At 43.1% G+C, this 19,408-nt stretch overlaps 1 protein-coding gene across 3 annotated transcripts in view; it reads right to left on the reverse strand.

Annotated features, from left to right (window-relative positions):
* The window catches only part of USP42 (ubiquitin specific peptidase 42), a 57,688-nt gene that overhangs the window by 23,252 nt on the left and 15,028 nt on the right, over nucleotides 1–19,408 (reverse strand). For 2 of the 3 annotated variants that reach the window (XM_030932182.1, XM_030932181.1), the window contains exons 4-5: nucleotides 3,397–3,507; nucleotides 146–248 (exon numbers count right to left, since the gene is read on the reverse strand). In XM_030932182.1, coding sequence (XP_030788042.1) covers nucleotides 146–248; nucleotides 3,397–3,507 — 214 coding nt within the window. Of the gene's footprint in view, nucleotides 1–145; nucleotides 249–3,396; nucleotides 3,508–8,757; nucleotides 8,849–19,408 lie in introns of all 3 variants that reach the window. The other variant, XM_030932183.1, reaches the window with a different exon arrangement.

A 19,408-nucleotide genomic window follows, 5' to 3' on the forward strand; every position in this document is an offset into this window, starting at 1 on the left:
AAGGAAGAGGCAGAGCAAAGCCAAAAGGTAAAGTGAACATAGTTCTGTGTGCTTCCAACAAAAAAGGTGATAATGAATTCTGATAAGAATAAATTACACCTGGAGATCTCAAATGAAGAAATGGCTGGCGCGTTGTTGTACTTACTTATTGCTGCCATTCAAGCATGCTTTTTGCATAGCATCAACAGTGTACTGAAGGAATTCATGGGCATCTTCTTGGTTTCCAAAACGGAAGTGCCTAGCTATACCTGTAAAATTTCAGTAAAGACAAGGTTTTATCATTACACATAATAAGCCTAAGTTGTACACCCCAAAATATATCTTACAATAATATGTTGGTTGGAAAACTCCCAAATACTTATTTTATGAGAAAATAGCACTAACATAAGTTACTAACATAAGCTATAAGCAAGATCAAGCCCTTTAGACCAGAATCCCCAACCGTTTCGGCACCAGGGACTGGTTTCATGGAAGACAATTTTTCCACAGACCAAAAGAGGGGGTTGGGATGAAACTGTTCCAGCTCAGATCATCAGGCACGAGATTCTCCTAAGGAGCGTGCAACCTGGATCCTATGCGTGTACAGTTCACAACAGGGTTGGTGCTATGAGAATCTAACACAGTCACTGATGTGACAGGAGGCAGAGCTCAGGCGGAAATGCTCACCTGCTGCTCACGTCCTGCTGTGAGGCCCAGTTCCCAACAGGCCACATCAGGTACCAGTCCACAGCCCAGGGGTTAGGGACCCCTGCTTTACACCATTAAAAGTCCACAGCAGCTAGAGTTTCTGAGAGTCTACAGGGTAGCTACAGAGTGACTCATGTTTTTAGCAAGTTAATAAAGTTACACTTGAATAAACTGGCTGTTTTGTCTCAAGTTTGTCCAAAATGCTATGTTGGTGATTTTAAATTGGTGCTACATCTCTATAATAGAGAATCCATTCAAAACATAAATATCCCAACCTATCTAATTCTATCCCAATGACCCACAGAAGAAATTAAATTTGCAGGTGCAGAGAAACATTTCAGTCCTGTTTCTAATTGATTACACAGCTACAAAACCAAATTATTTTTTAAATTACAATAAAAAATTAACACAAAAGTATAAGCAACATCACACTAAAACATATATACTGAATTTTACATGTGTATGAAGGTATAAAATGTTCCAGCTTAAATCATATGAAACTGCCAACACTCCACCAGTTTAGACCTACAAACCTGACAACTTCATGATTTAACCATGTGTGTATCAGTGGATACACACATATACACACACACACAGAGCAATGACATTTTCTTAAAAGACTAGGTTTAAAAATGTTAGTCATGCCTGCTATATAAGTATGTATAAAAATAAATATATGTGGTCAGGACTGGTGGCTCACGCCTGTAATCCCATCACTTTGGGAGGCAGAGGCGGGTGAATCATGAGGTCAGGATAACGAGGCCATCCTGGCTAACATGGTGGAACTCCGTCTCTACTAAAAATACACAAAATTAGCCGGGCGCAGTGGCACACACCTGTAGTCTCAGCTACTCAGGAGGCTGACGCTGGAGAATCGCTGGAACCCGGGAGGCGGAGGTTGCAGTGAGCCAAGATCGCACCACTGTACTCCAGCCTGGGCGACAGAGCGAGACTCCATCTCAAAAATAAATAAATAAAAACAAATAAATAAATATATGTATAATTAGCCAGGCACAGTGGCTCACGTCTGTAATCCCTGCACTTTGGGAGGCCAACGTGGGTGGATCACCTGAGGTCAGGAGTTCAAGACCAGCCTGGCCAACAAGGTGAAACCTCGTCTCCACTAAAACTACAAAATTAGCCAGGTGTGGTGGTGCACACCTGTAATCCCAGCTACTTGGGAAGCTGAGGCAGGAGAATCACTTGAACCCGAGGGGCAGAGGTTGTAGTGAGCCTCGTGCCATTGCACTCCAGGTAGGGCGACAGAGCAAGACTCTGTCTCAAATGAAGGAATAAATGAATGAATGAATGCATACATGTATAAACAATCCAAACCTCCCTGGCTAAATTTTGTCAGGCTTCAACAATATTTCAGAGGTTTTTGGCTTGTATGTTGTGGTCTATCAATAATGCCAAGGACCAATATAAGACCTCTTTAATCTTTAGTGGCTTTCTAGGCAAAAAGATTACAGTTTGTTACTGTATAATTTCACATCCCTATAATTACCCAGTTAGATGCCAGATTGAGTTATAGTTTTGTTTGTATGCATTTTTTATTCCAACTCAGTTAATTAACATGATGTAAAAGTGTACTGCAAAAACACACAGAAAGTATGTAAGAAAATTTCATGCACCTATCCATTTAAAATTTAAAAATTAAATAGAAAAAAGTAAAATTTATCCACAAATTTGCTAAGCTCTGAGTATATATTCTTTTAAGACTGTAATTAAGTTGGGCACAGTGGTGCACATCTGTAATCCCAGCTACTCAACTGGGGCAGGAGGATCACTTGAGCCAGGAGTTCAAGAGTCACCTGGGCAAAATAGTGAGACACAGTCTCACTTAAAAAAACCATACAAAACAAAACAAAAGAAAAAAGAGAATTAACCTTATTTATTTCTTATTTATTTTTACTGCTGCTTGCAGAGCAGGGCTAATCCACAGGCAGTGTGTCCAGAGTAGCCTAATTAACTTTATTTTGACAATTTCTGTCACTGTGTATAGTATAATATTCATTCACCAAACTGAAACTAACTGAAAACTGTTTACAAAAACCTGTGAGACAATATCAGAATTAGTATTACTCAGCATAGAAATCCAAGTGTCACAGCAAAAACACTATAAAACTTACCAATTATTTTAACATACTGATTTTTAATAGTTTAACATTTGTTAAATTCAATAGTCTTTAACATATTGTCATCTTTTGCTTTAAAGTTTCAAAATGTGTTTATATAGCAAATGCTTTATTAAAAATTTGTTATTAAAGACACAGCCACACATGACAAAATATAATTGTTTTCTAATACATGGGGGGTTCGGTTTTTCACCAGTTGGACATTAAGAATAACTAGGTAATAAGCCGGGTGTGATGACTCACACCTGTAATCCCAGCACTTTGGGAGGCGGAGGCAGGTGGGTCACCTGAGGTCAGGAGTTCGAGACCAGCCTGACCAATATGGAGAAACCCCATCCGTACTAAAAATACAAAATTAGCCTGGCAGAGTGGTGCATGCCTGTGATCCCAGCTACTTGAGAGGCTGAGACAGGAGAATCGTTTGAATCTGGGAGGTGGAGGCTGCAGTGAGCCGAGAGAGCGCCACTACGCTCCAGCCTAGGCGACAGAGCAAGACTCTGTCTCAAAAAAAAAAATAAAAAAAAGAATAGGTAATAAATACAAATATAAAACTACAATAGTTAATACTTACGCCGCATCTCATTGATGACAAACATTGGTTTAATAACGTCCCCAGGATTACTGAGTGCCTGGGTAATATGTGCTTGCATTGTACACATCATACAAAAGCCTTCTGCATGACCTGAAAGATAGATGATAATCCTCCAAATTAGCAAAATACAACTATATACACACATCAAGGCTAATTACAAATCAGGGGCACACTACCTGAAATGAAATAATAGCTGCTATATGCATGCCTTGAGCTATCTACTTTTATGCATTTTCATTTACTTTTCTTTGTTCTTTTTCTTTTTTTTTTTTTTTTGAGATGGAGTTTCACTCTGTTGCCCAGGCTGGAGTGCAGTGGCATGACCTTGGCTCACAGCAACCTCTGCCTCCTGGGTCGAAGCGATTTGCCTGCCTCAGTCTCCCAAGTAGCTGGGACTACAGGTGTGGGCCACCATGCCCGGCTAATTTTTTTTTTGTATTTTTAGTAGAGATGGGGTTTCATCATGTTAGCCAGGCTGGCCTTGAACTCCTGACCTCAGGCAATCCGCTCACCTCGGCCTCCGAAAGTACTGGGATTACAGGTGTGAGCCACCGCCCTGGCCTCATTTACTTTTCTAACAAACCTAAGTGATAAGTACATATTAGCTCTCTTTCACAAGGAAAAAGGCTCAGAGAGTTTAAGTTTGCATAATGTCAGTTATTATGTGACAGACACATAATTGGATTCAAATCATACTCTCTCAAATTTGAAAGCCAGTGATCCTAGCTACTCTCTATACTGGAAAAGCAAGGTTTTTCCCCTCATACCACCATTTATCTCAAATGCTAAAAGAATGTCTCCCACAGCAGGGATTAGACATCACTGTGCAGGCCATGCACCATGGCTCATGCCTATCATCTCAGCACTCTGGGAGGCCGAGGTGGGTGCATCTCTTGGGGCCAAGAGTTTGAGACTAGCCTGGGCAAGATGGTCAAACCCTGTCTCTACAAAAAACAAAAAGAAAATTAGCCCAGTGTGGTGGCATAAGCCTGTAATCCCCACTACCCAGGAGGCTAAGGTAGGAGGATCACTTGACCCCAGAGAGGTTGAGGCTGCAGTGAGCTGTGATCACACCACTGCACTACAGCCTGGGCAACAGAGCGAGACCCTGGCTCAAAAAACAAAGAAAGAAAAGAAAAAAGAAAATAATCTCTGTGTAAATACTCTGGCGTTGCTGGACACAGATGGTGGTCTCTATGGCACATCTTTTTTTACAACTTTCTAAAAACGTAAAACTCATTCTTAGCACATGCTAAGTGGTGCTACGGCATCTAGTGGGCAGATGCCAGGGATGCCGCTAAACAGCCTCAAATGCACAGGACAGCCCCTCACAACAAAGAATTGCCCAAAGTGTCGACAGCACTGAGGCTGAGGAACTACCTGACTAAAGGCTGCCCAGACGTACCTAATAATGCTTAAAACACCACAAAAGGATCAAACTATTTCCAATTAACTTTGTCCCGCAATAAAGCTCAAAAATACTTTTTAAGAAATACAAAAATCTCAGCACCCAACAACACAAAATTCATTCTGCCTGGCACCCAATCAAACAGTACAAGGCACGCAAAGATGCAGGAATGACCAGTAACAAGGAGAAAATAAATAAAAAAAAACCCAGAAAGAACACAGAAAATATAATCAGAAGACAATAACTTTAAAAAAGATATTACAAATATATTCCTATGTTCAAGGAAATGAAAAATGGAAGAACACATTACGAAGAAACATGGAAATAGATGCAAATCTACTTATACACATGAACAGTAGAATCTCTGGGATGAAAAATACATCAGATGCACCAGGTGCGGTGGCTCACGCCAGTCATCCCAGCACTTCGGGAGGCTGAGGCAGGCGGACCGCTTGAGCCCAGGAGTTTGAGACCAGACTGGGCAACACAGCAAAACCCCATCTCTACTAAAAATACAAAAATTAGCCAGGTGTGGTGGTACGTGCTTGCAGTCTCAGCTACTCCAGAGGCTAATGTGGGATGGGAGGACCACCTGAGCCCAGCAGTTGGGGGCTGCAGTAAGCTGTGATAGCGCCACTGCACTCCAGCCTGGGCAACAGAGTAAGACCCTGTCTCAAAAAAACAAAAACAACAATAACAAAAACACCAGATGTGATTAATAACAGATTAGACACCATATAAGAAAAGATTAGTGAACCTGAAGATACTCATTATGGGTAGAAAATATCCATAATAAAACATAAAAAGAACAAATCTCAAAACAACCACACAGAGTACCAGGAAGCTATGGGACAATTTTACGTTGCCCCGATATACATCATTAGAGCCTGAAGGTAAAAGGACAGCATAAATATTTCAAGAAATAACAATTATCTACAAAGGAAAAGCACAAGGGAGGTTTTTGGGAAGAGGCACAGTTTCGTATCCTGACTGAGCTGTCAGTTTACATGAGTCTATATTAATATTCAAGGGAAACTTACACCAAAAAAGTTGTTTTCAAAAGTCACTGAAAGTTGTCAAAATTTGACAGAAATAATACATGTACAGATCTAAGAACCTCAACAAATTCCAGTAGTAGAAACATGAAGAAAACTACACAAAGCCCCACTGCTTACAACCAGTGATAAAAATCTTAAAAGCACTGGAGATAAAAACATTACGTAGGCTGGGCTGGGTGCGGTGGCTCAAGCCTGTAATCCCAGCACTTTAGGAGGCTGAGGCAGGCAGATCACAAGGTCAGGAGATCGAGACTAACCTGGCTAACACGGTGAAACCCCGTCTCTACTAAAAATACAAAAAAAAAATTAGCCGGGCGTGGTGGCGGGTGCCTGTGGTCCCAGCTACTCAGGAAGCTGAGGCAGGAGAATGGCGTGAACCAGGGAGGCAGAGATTGCAGTAAGCCAAGATCGCACCACTGCACTCCGGCCTGGGCAACAGAGCGAAACTCCATCTCAAAAAAACAAACAAACAAACAAAGAAAACATTACATAGGCTGGTGCAGTGGCTCATGCCTGTAATCCCAGCACTCTGGGAGGCGGAGGCTGGGGGATCATCTGAGGTCAGGAGTTCCAGACCAGCCTGGCTAACATGGTGAAACCCTGTCTCTACTAAAAATACAAAAAATTACCTGCGCATGGTGGTGCATGCCTGTGATCCCAGCTACTCGGGAGGCTGAGACAGGAGAATCACTTGAACCTGGAAGCCAGGGTTGCAGTGAGCTGAGATTGCACCACTGCACTCCGGCCTGGGCCACCGAGTGAAACTCGGTCTCAAAAAAACACAGGAAACAAACAAAAACAAAAACAAAAAACCATCATGTATATAGGAACAAAGGTAAAACCAACAACAGACTTCAGGCACAGCACAGGCCAGAAGACAGTGGAATAATATCTTCCAAGTATTAAAAGAAAAAGAACGCGCCAGGTGTGGTGGCTGCCCTGTAATCTCAGCACTTTGGGAAGCCGAGGCCAAGTGGATCGCTTGAGCGTAGGAGTTCAAGACCAGCTTGGGCAACATGGCCAAAATCCTGTCTCTACAAAAAATTAGCCAGGCATGGTGGTCAATGCCTGTAGTTCCAGCTACTCGGGAAGTTGAGGTCGGAGGATTACTTGAGCCCAAGAGGTTGAGGCTATATAATATCACACCACTGCACTCTAGCCTGGGTGAGAGTGACCGCCTGTCTCAAAAAAGACAAATAATGTTAACATAGAATTCTACACCCCATGAAAACATCGTTCAAAAACAACCATGAGACTAGCACTTCTGGGAGACAGAGTAGAGGTAGTTTTCTATTCATCCTGCCAAGTACAACAACAAATCCTGACCATTGTATATAAAATGAACCTTAAAAGGCTGTGAAAAGTAGAGAAAGAGACATGCTAGGGACCTCAGGACCCAAGGAAGACACGGTGGTGAGTTCCCTGGGGTTTCTTTGTGCTTCTTCTAGTCCAGACTTGGAGCTAAGAAGTCAGCAACCTGGAAACCCCAACAACTGCAGACAACCACGCCCAGCAAAATCCCTCCCGCTCTCTCCAGCCAAAGGAGGAGGAAGGGGCAGCCTCGTGTGACAGAAACCTTTAGAAATCATCGCTCTACTTCAGCTTCTCTGTGTATTTTTTTCTGTATGTCATGATGTTTGGTTTGGCTTGTTGTTGTTTTTTTTTTTTTTTTTTTGAGACAGGGTCTCACTCTGTCACCCAGGCTGGAGTGCAGTGGCGGGATCACAGCTCACTGCAGCCTCTACCTCCCAAAGCTCAGGAGATCCCCCAATCCGTCTCTCGAGTAGCTGGGATTACAGGCGCCCACCACCATATCCGGCTAATTTTTGTATTTCAGTAGAGACAGGGTTTCACCATGTTGGCCAGGCTGGTCTCGGACTCCTGGGCTCAAGTGATCTGCTCTCCTCTGCCTCCCAAACTGTTGGAAGTGTAAGAATTATGATCATGTTTTGACATTCTAAAGATCTTTCTGGCTGGGGAGAGGCTGCCCCTCAGGCTAGCCAATTCTTAGAGGTAGCAAAGGGCTCAGCGTTCGTGCAAGCCTTTGCTATATAGACTAACCAATCCAGAGCTCTTCCTTCTCCATCCACCTGCCTGTGCACCCCAGGAGGCAACACTCCTCTGCCCTAACCATCTCAGGGCCAGGTGCCAGGCAACTCTGGGCCACGCCTGTGGCTTAGAGCCCACTGAAATTATTCAAACCAGCCAATCCCAAATTCTTCCCCCTGCCCTACCCTGCTTTTCCTACGGAAACCTCAACGAAGGCTCTGGCCAATAATGCCTTCCCCTTGCTCCTGTCTTCTGCTTCCTGACCCCTCAGGGGTCGTTACCACATGGCCCTGCATGGTGTGACGTGTGAGCATAAAATCTCTGTCTTCCTGAGCCTCTCCTGTGTCTCCTCTTGTGGCTGCACCTGACCAACCATCTCATAAAAGAATACAAAAGACATTCAAATACCACAGAAGAACTATGGCCTCACCTCTACCCACACCAGCAAAAGCCACAAGAAAAGAGCCTAGACTTACACTCAACAGGCCGTAGCAAGGCACCCTAACCCACACTGGGTTAACGGTAGAGAAAGCAGACTAGGAGCTGGGACTTGCAACCATACTGTATGAACAAACCCTGTCCCACCCCATGTTGCTGGTGACAATCACATGCGGAGCCCAGATTTCCACCCACCCAATAGTAAAAAGCCACCTCTACAACTCTCCCCTACTATGGCCTCCCCAGCCCCCGGTGAGGGTCAGAGTCAGGACTGTCACCGTCACTCAGTGGTAACAAAACCACTCCCACTGGAGTGTCCACGGAGACCATGTGGGGAGCAGGAACTTCCACTTCCACCCAGCAGGGACAAAGATCCCCAATTCCCACCTGGGGTGCCAACGGAGGCTGAGTGGGGAATGTGGGCTTCTACTCCATCTGACATCACTTCCTCTGCCAGAGCAGTGTCAGAGCAAGCTGGCTAAAACAAAGGTTAGATAAGACTCAGTGTCTTATAAGATAATACCAAAATATCCATGGCCAGGCATGGTGGCTCATGCCTACAATTCCAGCACCTTGGGAGGCTGAGGCAAGAGGACTGCTTGAGCCCAGGAGGTGGGGGCTGCAGTGAGCCATGATTACACCACTGCACTCCAGCCTGGACAACAGAGTAAGACCCTGACTCAAAAAAATAAATTGTTTTAAAATCCAGCTTTCAACTGAAAATCACTCATCATACCAAGAACTAAGAATCTCTCAAACAAAAATTACAACATTGCCTGATATGGTTCTAAATGTATACAGAAGAAAAAAAAATTCTTTTTTTGAGACGGAGTCTCACTCTGTCACCCAGGCTGGAGTGCAATGGCACGATCTTGGCTCACCGCAACCTCTGCCTCCTGGGTTCAAGTGATTCTCTTGCCTCAGCCTCCCAAGTAGCTGGGACTACAGGCATACGCCACCACACCTGGCTAATTTTTGTATTTTTAGTAGAGACGGGGTTTCACCACATTGGCCAGGACGGTCTTAAACCCCTGACCTCAGGTGACGCCCACCTTGGCCTCCCAAAGTGCTCGGATTACAGGCGTGAGCCACCAGGCTCGCTCTTTTTTTTAGGCAAAGCCTCACTTTGTCGACCAGCCTGGAGTGCAGTGGCACAATCTTGGCTCACTGCAACCTCTGCCTCCTGGTGGTTCTCCTCCCTCAGCCTCCCGAATAGCTGAGATGACAGGTGCCTGCCACCATACCCGACTAATTTTTTGTATTTTTAGTACAGATGGGGTTTCGCCATGTTGGCCAGGCTGGTCTCGAACTCCTGACCTCAGGTGATCCACTTGCCTCGGCTTCCCAAAGTGCTGGGATTACAGGCATGAGCCACCACACCCGGCCTAGAAGAAACATTTTTAAACAATTTTAACTAGTGGAGAGTAAAAGACATAGGGAAGTAATGTTTCTATACTTCCCTCAAACTAGTAAAATGACAATACCAGTAAACTGTGGTAAGTTGTGTGTGTATAAATGTGGTCCCTATAAGTGACCACTAAAAAGGCTCCAGGCACAGTGGCGCACACCTGTAATCCCAGCATTTTGGGAGCCTGAGGCGGGCGGATCGCCTGAGCCCAGGAGTTTGAGATCATCCTAGGCAACATGGTGAAACCCTGTCTCTACAAAAATTAGCCAGGCACGGTCACACACACCTGTATGTAGTCCAAGCCACTTGGGAGGCTGAGGCAGGAGGATCATTTGAGGTTGGGAGATTGAGGCTGCAGCGAGCTGAGATCGTGCAACCACACTCCAGCCTAGGTGACAGAGTGAGACCCTGTCCTCGACCCTCCCCCAAACAAAGATAGACTCAAGTAAAGCAAAATGATGTAATTTTGAAAAATACTTTCAAGTATTCAAGTAACCCACAGAGAAGCAAGACTAAGAAAACAAAGATATACAAAAATGGACAGAACCAAAAACAAAATATTAAATGGCAGAATAAGCCTTAAGTCTTAAAATATCAATAACCACCTTAAAGGTAAATGTTCTAAACAAATGAGGGTGAAGGACACCCAGCCTACAGTAGCAGATAGTTAAAAGACACAGACTGACAAAATGGATTGAACAACACAACCCAACTATATGCTGTTTACAAAAAAACTCACTTCAAATGTAATGATACAGGCAGGCTGAAAGTAAAAGGATGAAAAAGATATGTCATGCAAGCATTCATCAAAACAAAGCAGGGAAAAAATTTTATCTGGGCGTGGTGGTGCACACCGCGGTCCCAACTGCTCCAAATGCTGAGATGGAGGATTGCTAGAGCCCAGGAGTTGGAGGCTGCAGTGAGCCATCACATCACTGCACTCCAGCCCAGGTGACAGAGTGAGACCTCATCTCAAGGAAAAAAAAAAAAAAAAAAGCAGGGGCCAGGCACAGTGGCGCACACCTGTAATTCCAACACTTTCAGAGGCCAAGGCAGGAGGATCACTTGAGGCTAGGAGTTCGAGACCAGCCTGGGTAACACAGCGAGACCAATCTCTACAAAAGTAAAAAATAAAAAAATTAGCTGGTCATGGTGGGACATGCCTGTAGTCCAAAGCTAATAGGAAGACTGAGGCAGGAGGATAGCTTGAGACCAAAATTTTGAGGATGCAGTGAGCTATGATCACACCAATGCACCTGGGTCTGTCTCAAAAGATTCTGTCTCAAAAACAAAGAAACCAACAACAACCAAAAAAGCAGGAATGGTTAAATTAATAAAGAATAAAGTAGACTTCAGGAACATAGTAAAGATGTTAATCCCCCCAAATTAAGATACAAGCTTAGTGTACTTCCTAGCAAAATCCCAGCAAAATATTTTGTATACAGAAGATTATTTTATAATTTGTAATGAAAAGCAGTGGAACTAGAATAGCTGAAACTATTTTGAAAAATAAAGTGGACGGAATCATTCTATCCGATAACAAGACTTATTACATAACTACAGTAAGAAGGACTTGTGTAGAGTGGTAGACACATACATCATCACAACAATAGAAACCTGGAGACAGACACACAAATATGCCCAAATGATTTTTTTTTTATTACAAAGATACAAAAGCAATTCAATGGAGGAAAGACAGCTTCTTCAAGAAAATAACGCTGGAGCAAATGATATCCAGACAAAAAAATTCAGCTTAAACCTCGCAGTTTCTACAAAAATTAACTCAAAATGGATCACAGACTTAAATGTAACACGTAAAACAATAAAACTTACAGGAAAAAATCTGCAGGATCAAGAGCTAGGCAAAGAGATCTTAAACTTGACACTAAAAGCACACTAAAAGGCTGACCAATTGAACTTCACCAAAATTAAAAACCTCTGTCTGTAAAACATCCACTAAGTGGATGAAGACATTTTACAGATGGGGAGAAAATATTTGGAAACCACATATCCTCAAAACTTGACAGTACAACAACAAAGAACATGATAGAAAATGAGGGAAAGATACAGACACGTTTCACCAAAGAAGACAAACAGATGGCAAATAAGCACATGAAAAGATGTTCAACACCTTTAAGCATTAGGGAAATGCAAATGAAAGCCACAATGAGTTATCACTACACACCTACCAGTACAGGTAAAATGAACACTAGTGACAACAGCAAATGTTGGCAAGGATGCAGGGAAGCTGGAACTCTCATATATTGCTTTGGCAGTTTCTTATAAAATCAAACATGCAACTACCATATAACCCAGCATTTGCAATCCTGGGCACTTATCCCAGAGAACTAAAGACATGCTGACAAAAAGAGTTATATACACTCATGTTTATAGCAGCTCCACTCACCATATCCCCAAACTAGTAACAACCCGGATGTGTTTACCGCAGCTCCACTCAAGATATCCCAAAACTAGGAACGACCCGGATGTGCTTACCACAGCTCCATTCAAGATATCCCAAAACTAGAAACAACCCAGATGTGTTTACTGCAGCTCCACTCACATATCCCAAAACTAGAACAACCCGGATGTCCTTTAATGTAAAAGTAGTTACAGTGTGGCGTTATCAGGCCGGGCATGGTGGCTCACGCCTGTAATCCCAGCACTTTGGGAGGCTAAGGCGGCCAGATCACGAGGTCAGGAGATTGAGACCATCCTGGCTAATATGGTGAAACCCTGTCTCTACTAAAAATACAAAAAAAATTAGCTGAGCATGGTGGCGGGTGCCTGTAGTCCCAGCTACTCGGGAGGCTGAGGCAGGAGAATGGCCTGAACCTGGGAAGTGGAGCCTGCAGTGAGCCAAGATTGCGCCACTGCACTTCAGCCTGGACAACAGAGCAAGATTCCGTCTCAAAAAAAAAAAAAAAAGAAACTGCGGCGTATGGATACCATGAAATACTATCTACCAATGAAATAATTATTAATACATGCAACAACCTGGATCAATCTTGAGAGAATTACGCTAGGTGAAAAAGCCAATTCCAAAAGATTACATACTATATAATTCAGGTAACATTGTTGAAATGACAAAATCATAGAAATGGAGAATTAGTGGTCACCAGAGGTTAAGGGAAGGCAGGGACACAAGTGGGCTTGGGAAAGGGAAATATGATGGGTTCTGTAGGTGATGGAAATGCTCTGTATCTTGACCATACCAATGTCACTACTGTGCTTGTGATATTCCATGTACAGTGTCATCACTGGGGAAGGTTCAATAAGGGTACATGGGATTTCTTTGTATTATTTCTTACAACTGCATATGAATCTACAGTTACCCCCAAATAAAACGTTGAGTTTTTTAAAAAAGCAAAATAAAGACATTTCAAACCAAAAAACAAAACAAAACAAAACACTGAAAATCAACAACAAAGTAAAATAAGCAATCCCTGCCCATAAAAAAAAAATAAATAAATAAGAAAAAAAAATGGATATCTGGAGTCTGGATACATAAAAAGGAATGAAAAGCAGTGGAAACGGTAAACAAGTAGGTAAATAGAAATGATTTTTTAAAAGCTTTAAACTATCTAAAACAAAACTTTTAAAATGAATTTAAAGGAAAAAATAATACAACAATGCATGACAACAATAGCACAAAGATGGGAAAGGAAAGATGGAGTATATTATCAAAATGTTCTTACACTACATGAGAAGCAGAATATTGTTATGTTTTGTTTTGTTTTTTTGTTTTGAGACAGAATTTTGCTCTTGTTGCCTAGGCTGGAGCGCAGTGGTGCGTTCTTGGCTCACTGCAATCCCCACTTCCCAGGTTCAAGCGATTCTCCCGCTTCAGTCTCCCCAGTAACTGAGAGGACAGGCGCCTGCCACCACGTCAGACTAATTTTTTGTATTTTCAGTAGAGATGAAGTTTCACCATATTGGCCAGGCTGGTCTCGAACTCCCAACCTCAGGTGATCCTCCAGCCTCAGCCTTTCAAAGTGTTGGGATTACAGGCGTGAGCCACTGCGTCCAGCCTTTTTTTTTTTTTTCTTGAGACGGAGTCTTGCTCTGTTGCCCAGGCTGGAGTGCAATGGTACAATTTCGGCTCACTGAAACCTATGACTCCCGGGCTGAAGTGATTCTCCTGCCTCAGTCTCCTGAATAACTGGGATTACAGGCATGAGCCACCATAGCTGGCTAATTTTTGTATTTTTAGTAGAGATGGGGTTTTGCCATGTTGGCCAGGCTGGTCTCGAATTTCTGACCACAAGTGATCTGCCCGCCTCAGCTTCCCAAAGTGTTGAGACTATAGGCATGAGCCACTGGTGCCCAGCCTGAGAAGTGGACTTTTATTTGAAGGTAAACTGATAAGTTAAAGATATAACCTGAAGTAATCACCATGAAAAAAATATCAAAAATATGCCAATAAAGCAGATTAAAATATATCAATCCAAAAGAAGGCAGAAAAAAAAGATTTTAAAAGACAACCAAGAATAAATAGGACAAATAGGAAAAAAAAACCCAGCAAGATGGTAGATTTAAACCCAATCATACCAATAATCTCATTACATGTAAAAGGTATAATGCCTCAAAAAAAAGGCAGAGGCTACTACTCGATAAAAAGCAAGATCAAATTAACAAGCTATTTATAAGAAATTCACTTAGCCAGGCGCGATGGCTCACGCCTGTAATCCCAGCACTTTGGGAGGCCGAGGCAGGCAGATCACGAGGTCAGGAGTTTGAGAACCGTCTGGCCAATATGGTGAAACCCCATCTCTACTAAAAATACAAAAATCAGCCAGGTGTGGTGTGTGCACCCGTAGTCCCAGCTACTCATGAGGCTGAGGCAGAAGAATCACTTGAACCCGGGAAGCAGAGGTTGCAGTGAGGTGAGATCACGCCACTGCACTCCAGCCTGGGTGACAGAGCGAGATTCCATCTCAAAAAAAAAAAGGGGGGGGAAACTACTTTAAATATATAGACAAAAATAGGTTAAAGATAAAAAGATGGAAAAAATATATCACGCTAACATGAATCATAAGAAAACTGGAGTGGATTAGGCATGGTAGCTCATGCCTGTAATCCCAGCATTTAGGGAGACTGAGGCAGGCAGATCACTTGAGGTCAAGATTTCGAGACCAGCCTGGCCAACATAGTGAAACCCCATCTCCACTAAAAATACAATAATTAGCCAGCATGGTGGTACATGTCTGTAACTCCAGCTACTTGGGAGGCTGAGGCAGAAGAATCACTTCAACCCAGGAAGCAGAGTTTGCAGTGAGGTGAGCCAAGATCGTGTCACTGCACTCCAGCATAGGTGACAAAGTGAGACTCTACCTCAAAAAAAAAAGAAAAAGAAAAAAGAAATGAAAAAGAAAACTGGAGTGGCTTATTATTATTATTATTATTTTTTTTTGGAGACAGGGTCTCATTTTATTGCCCTGGTTAGAGTACAGTGGCATAATCATAGCTCTCTACAGCCTTCAACTCCCTGGCTCAAGTGATACTCCCACCTCGGCCTCCCGAGTAGCTAAGACTATAGAAGCACACCACTGTGCCTAGCTAATTTTTAAATATTTTATACAGACAGGGTCTCATTATGTAGCTCAGGCTAGTCTAGAACTCCTAGCTTAACCCATCCTCCTGCCTCAGCCTCCCAAAGTGTTGGGATTATATGTGTGAGCCATCATGCCCAGCTTGGGGTGGCTAAATTTATCTCAGATGAAGTAGATTTCAGAGCCAAGAAAATGACTTGGGACGAAGAGTCATTTCATAAATGATAACCAAGTGAGTTCATCAAGAGGGCATAACAGGTCAGGTGGCTCAGACCTATAATCCCAGCACTTTGGGAGGCCGAGACGGGTGGATCACCTGAGGTCAGGAGTTCAACAGCAGCCTAGTCAACACAGGCAAAACCCCATCACTACTAAAAAATACAAAAATTAGGTGTGGTGGCACATGCCTGTAATCCCAGCTGTTCAGGAGGCTGAGGTACGAGAATCACTTGTACTTGAACAGTGGAGGCATCAGTGAACCAAGAGCATGCCACTGCACTCTAGCCTGGGCGCCAGGAGTTCAAGACAACTGTCTTGAAGTCAGGAATTTGAGACAAGCCTGAGCAACTTAGCGAGACCCTATCTCTATTAAAAAAAAAAAAAAATTAGGCTGGGCACGGTGACACATGCCTGTAATCCCAGCACTTTGGGAGGCCGAGGCGGGCAGATCACAAGGTCAGGAGATAGAGCCCACCTTGGCCAACATGATTAAACCCCATCTCTACTAAAAATACAAAAATTAGCTGGGTGTGGTGGCGTGCACCTGTAATCCCAGCTACTCAGGAGGCTGAGGCAGGAGAATCGACTGAACCCAGGAGGTGGAGGGTGTAGTGAGCCAAGATCGCACTACTGCACTCTGGTGCATGGCTACAGAGCAAGACTGTCTCAAAAAAAAAAAAAAAAACGCCAGGCATGGTGATGCATGTCTATAGTGTCAGCTACTTGGGAAGCTGAGGTGAGAGGATCACTTGAACCCAGAAGGTTGAGGGTGCAGTGAGCTATGATGGCACCACTGCACTCCAGCCTAGGTAACAGAGTGAGTGAGACCCTGTCTTTAAAAAAAAAAAAATTGACACATGACATATCAACATGTTTGGGATACAACTAAGGTACCACTCATAGGGAAATTTATAGCATTTAACATTTACATTGGAAAAGAAGAAAGATCTCAAATCAAATGACCTAAGACTCCATCTTAAGAAACTGGAACAAAGCACATTAAATCCAAAGTAAGCAGAAGAAAGGGAATAATGACAATAACAACAAACGTCAATAAAACAGAAAACTGTAACAATGAAACCAAGAGCTCATTCTTTGAGAAGATCAGTAAGATTAAAAAACTTCTTGTCAGATTGACCAAACAAAAAAGAGAGAAAGCTGGGTATGGTGGCATAATCCCAGCACTTGTGGAGGCCACGCACGGAGTATCATTTGAAGCCAGGAGTTCAAGAGTAGCCTGAGCAACATAGTGAGACTTCGTCTCTACAAAAATAATTTAAAAATTAGCTGTGTGTGGTGATGCACACCTCTAGTCCTAGCTACTCAGGAAGCTGAGGTGGGAGCATTGGTTGAGCCCAGGTGGTGGAGGCTGCAGTATGATCTTGCCACTGTACGCCAGCCTGGGCAAAAGAGCAAGATCCTGATTTCTAAAAAACAAAAGAGAGAAAAGAAGAAATTCAGTATGTAGTTTAAAACCTGTCCATGAGAAACTGCAAGGCCCAGATGGCTTCACTGCTGACATCTACCAAACATTTAAAGAAGAAATAACATCAATTCTGTACAAACTCTTCCAGGAAATAGAAGTGAAGAAAATATATCCCGACACTTGCCATGATGCCAACATTACCCTAACGACAAAACAAGAAAAAAAAAAGGCATTATAAGAAACTACAGACTAATAATACTCATTAAGACAAAATTGTTTTATAATTTTAGCAAATCAAAGCCAATAATACACAGAGTAATGCATCATGACCGAGTGTGAGTCATCTCAGGAATGCACGGTTGGTTTAACATTCAAGCATCAAACAACTCAACCTGGTAAAAGGCATCTATGAAAAACCTACAACACCATGCTTAATGGTGAAAGACTGAATGCTTTTCCTCTAAGGTTGAGAAAGAGACATGGATTTTTACTCTTATCACCTCTATTTAACAATGTAATGGAGGTCTCTTAATCACAACAAAACAGCAAGAAAAAGAAATAAAGAACCTACACAGACTGGAAATGGAGAAGTAAAATTATCTTTATTCACATATCACATGGTTGCATCTATAAAATACTAAGGGATCCTTAAAAAAAAAACCTACTAGAATTAGTAAGTGACTTAAGCAAGGTTCCAAGATATAAGATCAAAATCTGAAAAACATAGTATTTCTATAGGCTAGCAATAAACGATCAGGAAGCTGAAATTTTAAAAATAAAATGCCCTTTGTATAATAGTTAATGCAAATATTTATCCCAGCCGGGTGCAGTGGCTCAACCCCTGTAATCCCAGCACTTTGGGAGGCTGAGGCAGGTGGATCACTTGAGGTCAGGAGTTCAAGACCAGCTTGGCCAACAGGGTGAAACCCTGCCTCTACTAAAAATACAAAAATTAGCCAGGCTTGATGGTAGGCACCTGTAATCTCAGCTACTCATGAGGCTGAGGCAGGAGAATTGCTTGAACTCAGAAGGCGGAGGTTGCAGTGAGCCAAGATTGTGCCATTACACTCCAGCCTGGGCAACGAGAAACTAAAGATGGCGTAGGCCGGGCATAGTGGCTCATGCCTGAAATCCCAACACTCTGAAAGACTAAGGCAAGAGGCTGGGCACGGTGGCTCATGCCTGTAATAGCAGCATTTTGGGAGGACGAGTCAGGCAGATCACTTGAGGTCAGGAGTTTGAGACCAGCCCGGCCAACACTGTGAAACTCCAACTCTACTAAAAATACAAAAATTAGCTAGGTGTGATGGTGCATGCCTGTAATCCCAGCTACCTGGGAGGCTGAGGCAGGAGAGTCACTTAAACCCAAGAGGTGGAGGTTACAGTGAGCGAAGATAGTGGCACTGCACTCCAGCTTGGACAACAGACTGAGATTCCCTCTCAAAAAAAAAAAAAAAAAAAAAAAAAAAGGGCCAGGCGCGGTGGCTCACACCTGTAATCCTAGCACTTTGGGAGGCCAAGACAGGTGGATCACGAGGTCAGCAGATCAAGACCATCCTGGCTAACATGGTGAAACCCTGTCTCTACTAAAAATACAAAAAATTAGCCGGGTGTGGTGGTGGGCGCCTGTAGTCCCAGCTACTTGGGAGGCTGAGGCAGGAGAATAGCGTAAATTCGGGAGGTGGAGCCTGCAGTGAGCCAAGATCGCATCACTGCACTCCAGCCTGGGCAACAGAGCAAGACTCCATCTCGAAAGAAAAACAAAAACAAAAACAAAAACAAAAAAAGGCTGAGGCAAGAGAACTGCTTGAGCGCAGGAGTTCAAGACCAGCCTGGGGAACATGGTAAGACTGTCTCTACAAAAAAATTAAAAAGTAGCTAAGTGTTGTAGCACATGTCTGTAGTCCTGGCTATTCACAAGGCTGAGGCAGGGGGATCCCTTGAGCCAAGGAGCTGAAGGCTGCAGTGAGTCGTGACTGTGCACCACTGCACTCCAGCCTAGGCAACAGAGCAAGACTGTCTCAAAAACAATACAAAACAAAACAAAACACCAGGCCTAAATAAATAGGTATACCTTGCTTGTGAGTCAGAAAAATAATACTATTTAGATGTCAATTCACATCAAATTGATTTAAAGATTCAGTACAGTCCCAATCAAAATACCAGGAAGATTATTTGTAGAAATTCTCAAAGTGATTCTAAAATTCATTTGAAAATACAAATGGCCAAGCAACCATGAACAGCCACAACAACTTTTTTATTTTGGTTGACACAGGATCTCACTCTGTCGCGCAGGCTGCAGTGCAGCTGCACGATCACGGCTCACTGCAGTCACCAGTTTCCAAGCTGAAGCGAGCCTCTCACCTCAGTCTCCCAAGTAGCCGGGACTATAGCGCTTGCCACCACACCCAGCAATTTTTTTTTATTTTTTGT

The sequence above is a fragment of the Rhinopithecus roxellana genome, chromosome 6, assembly GCF_007565055.1.
Source record: "Rhinopithecus roxellana isolate Shanxi Qingling chromosome 6, ASM756505v1, whole genome shotgun sequence".
In the NCBI taxonomy this organism is placed as follows: domain Eukaryota; kingdom Metazoa; phylum Chordata; class Mammalia; order Primates; family Cercopithecidae; genus Rhinopithecus; species Rhinopithecus roxellana.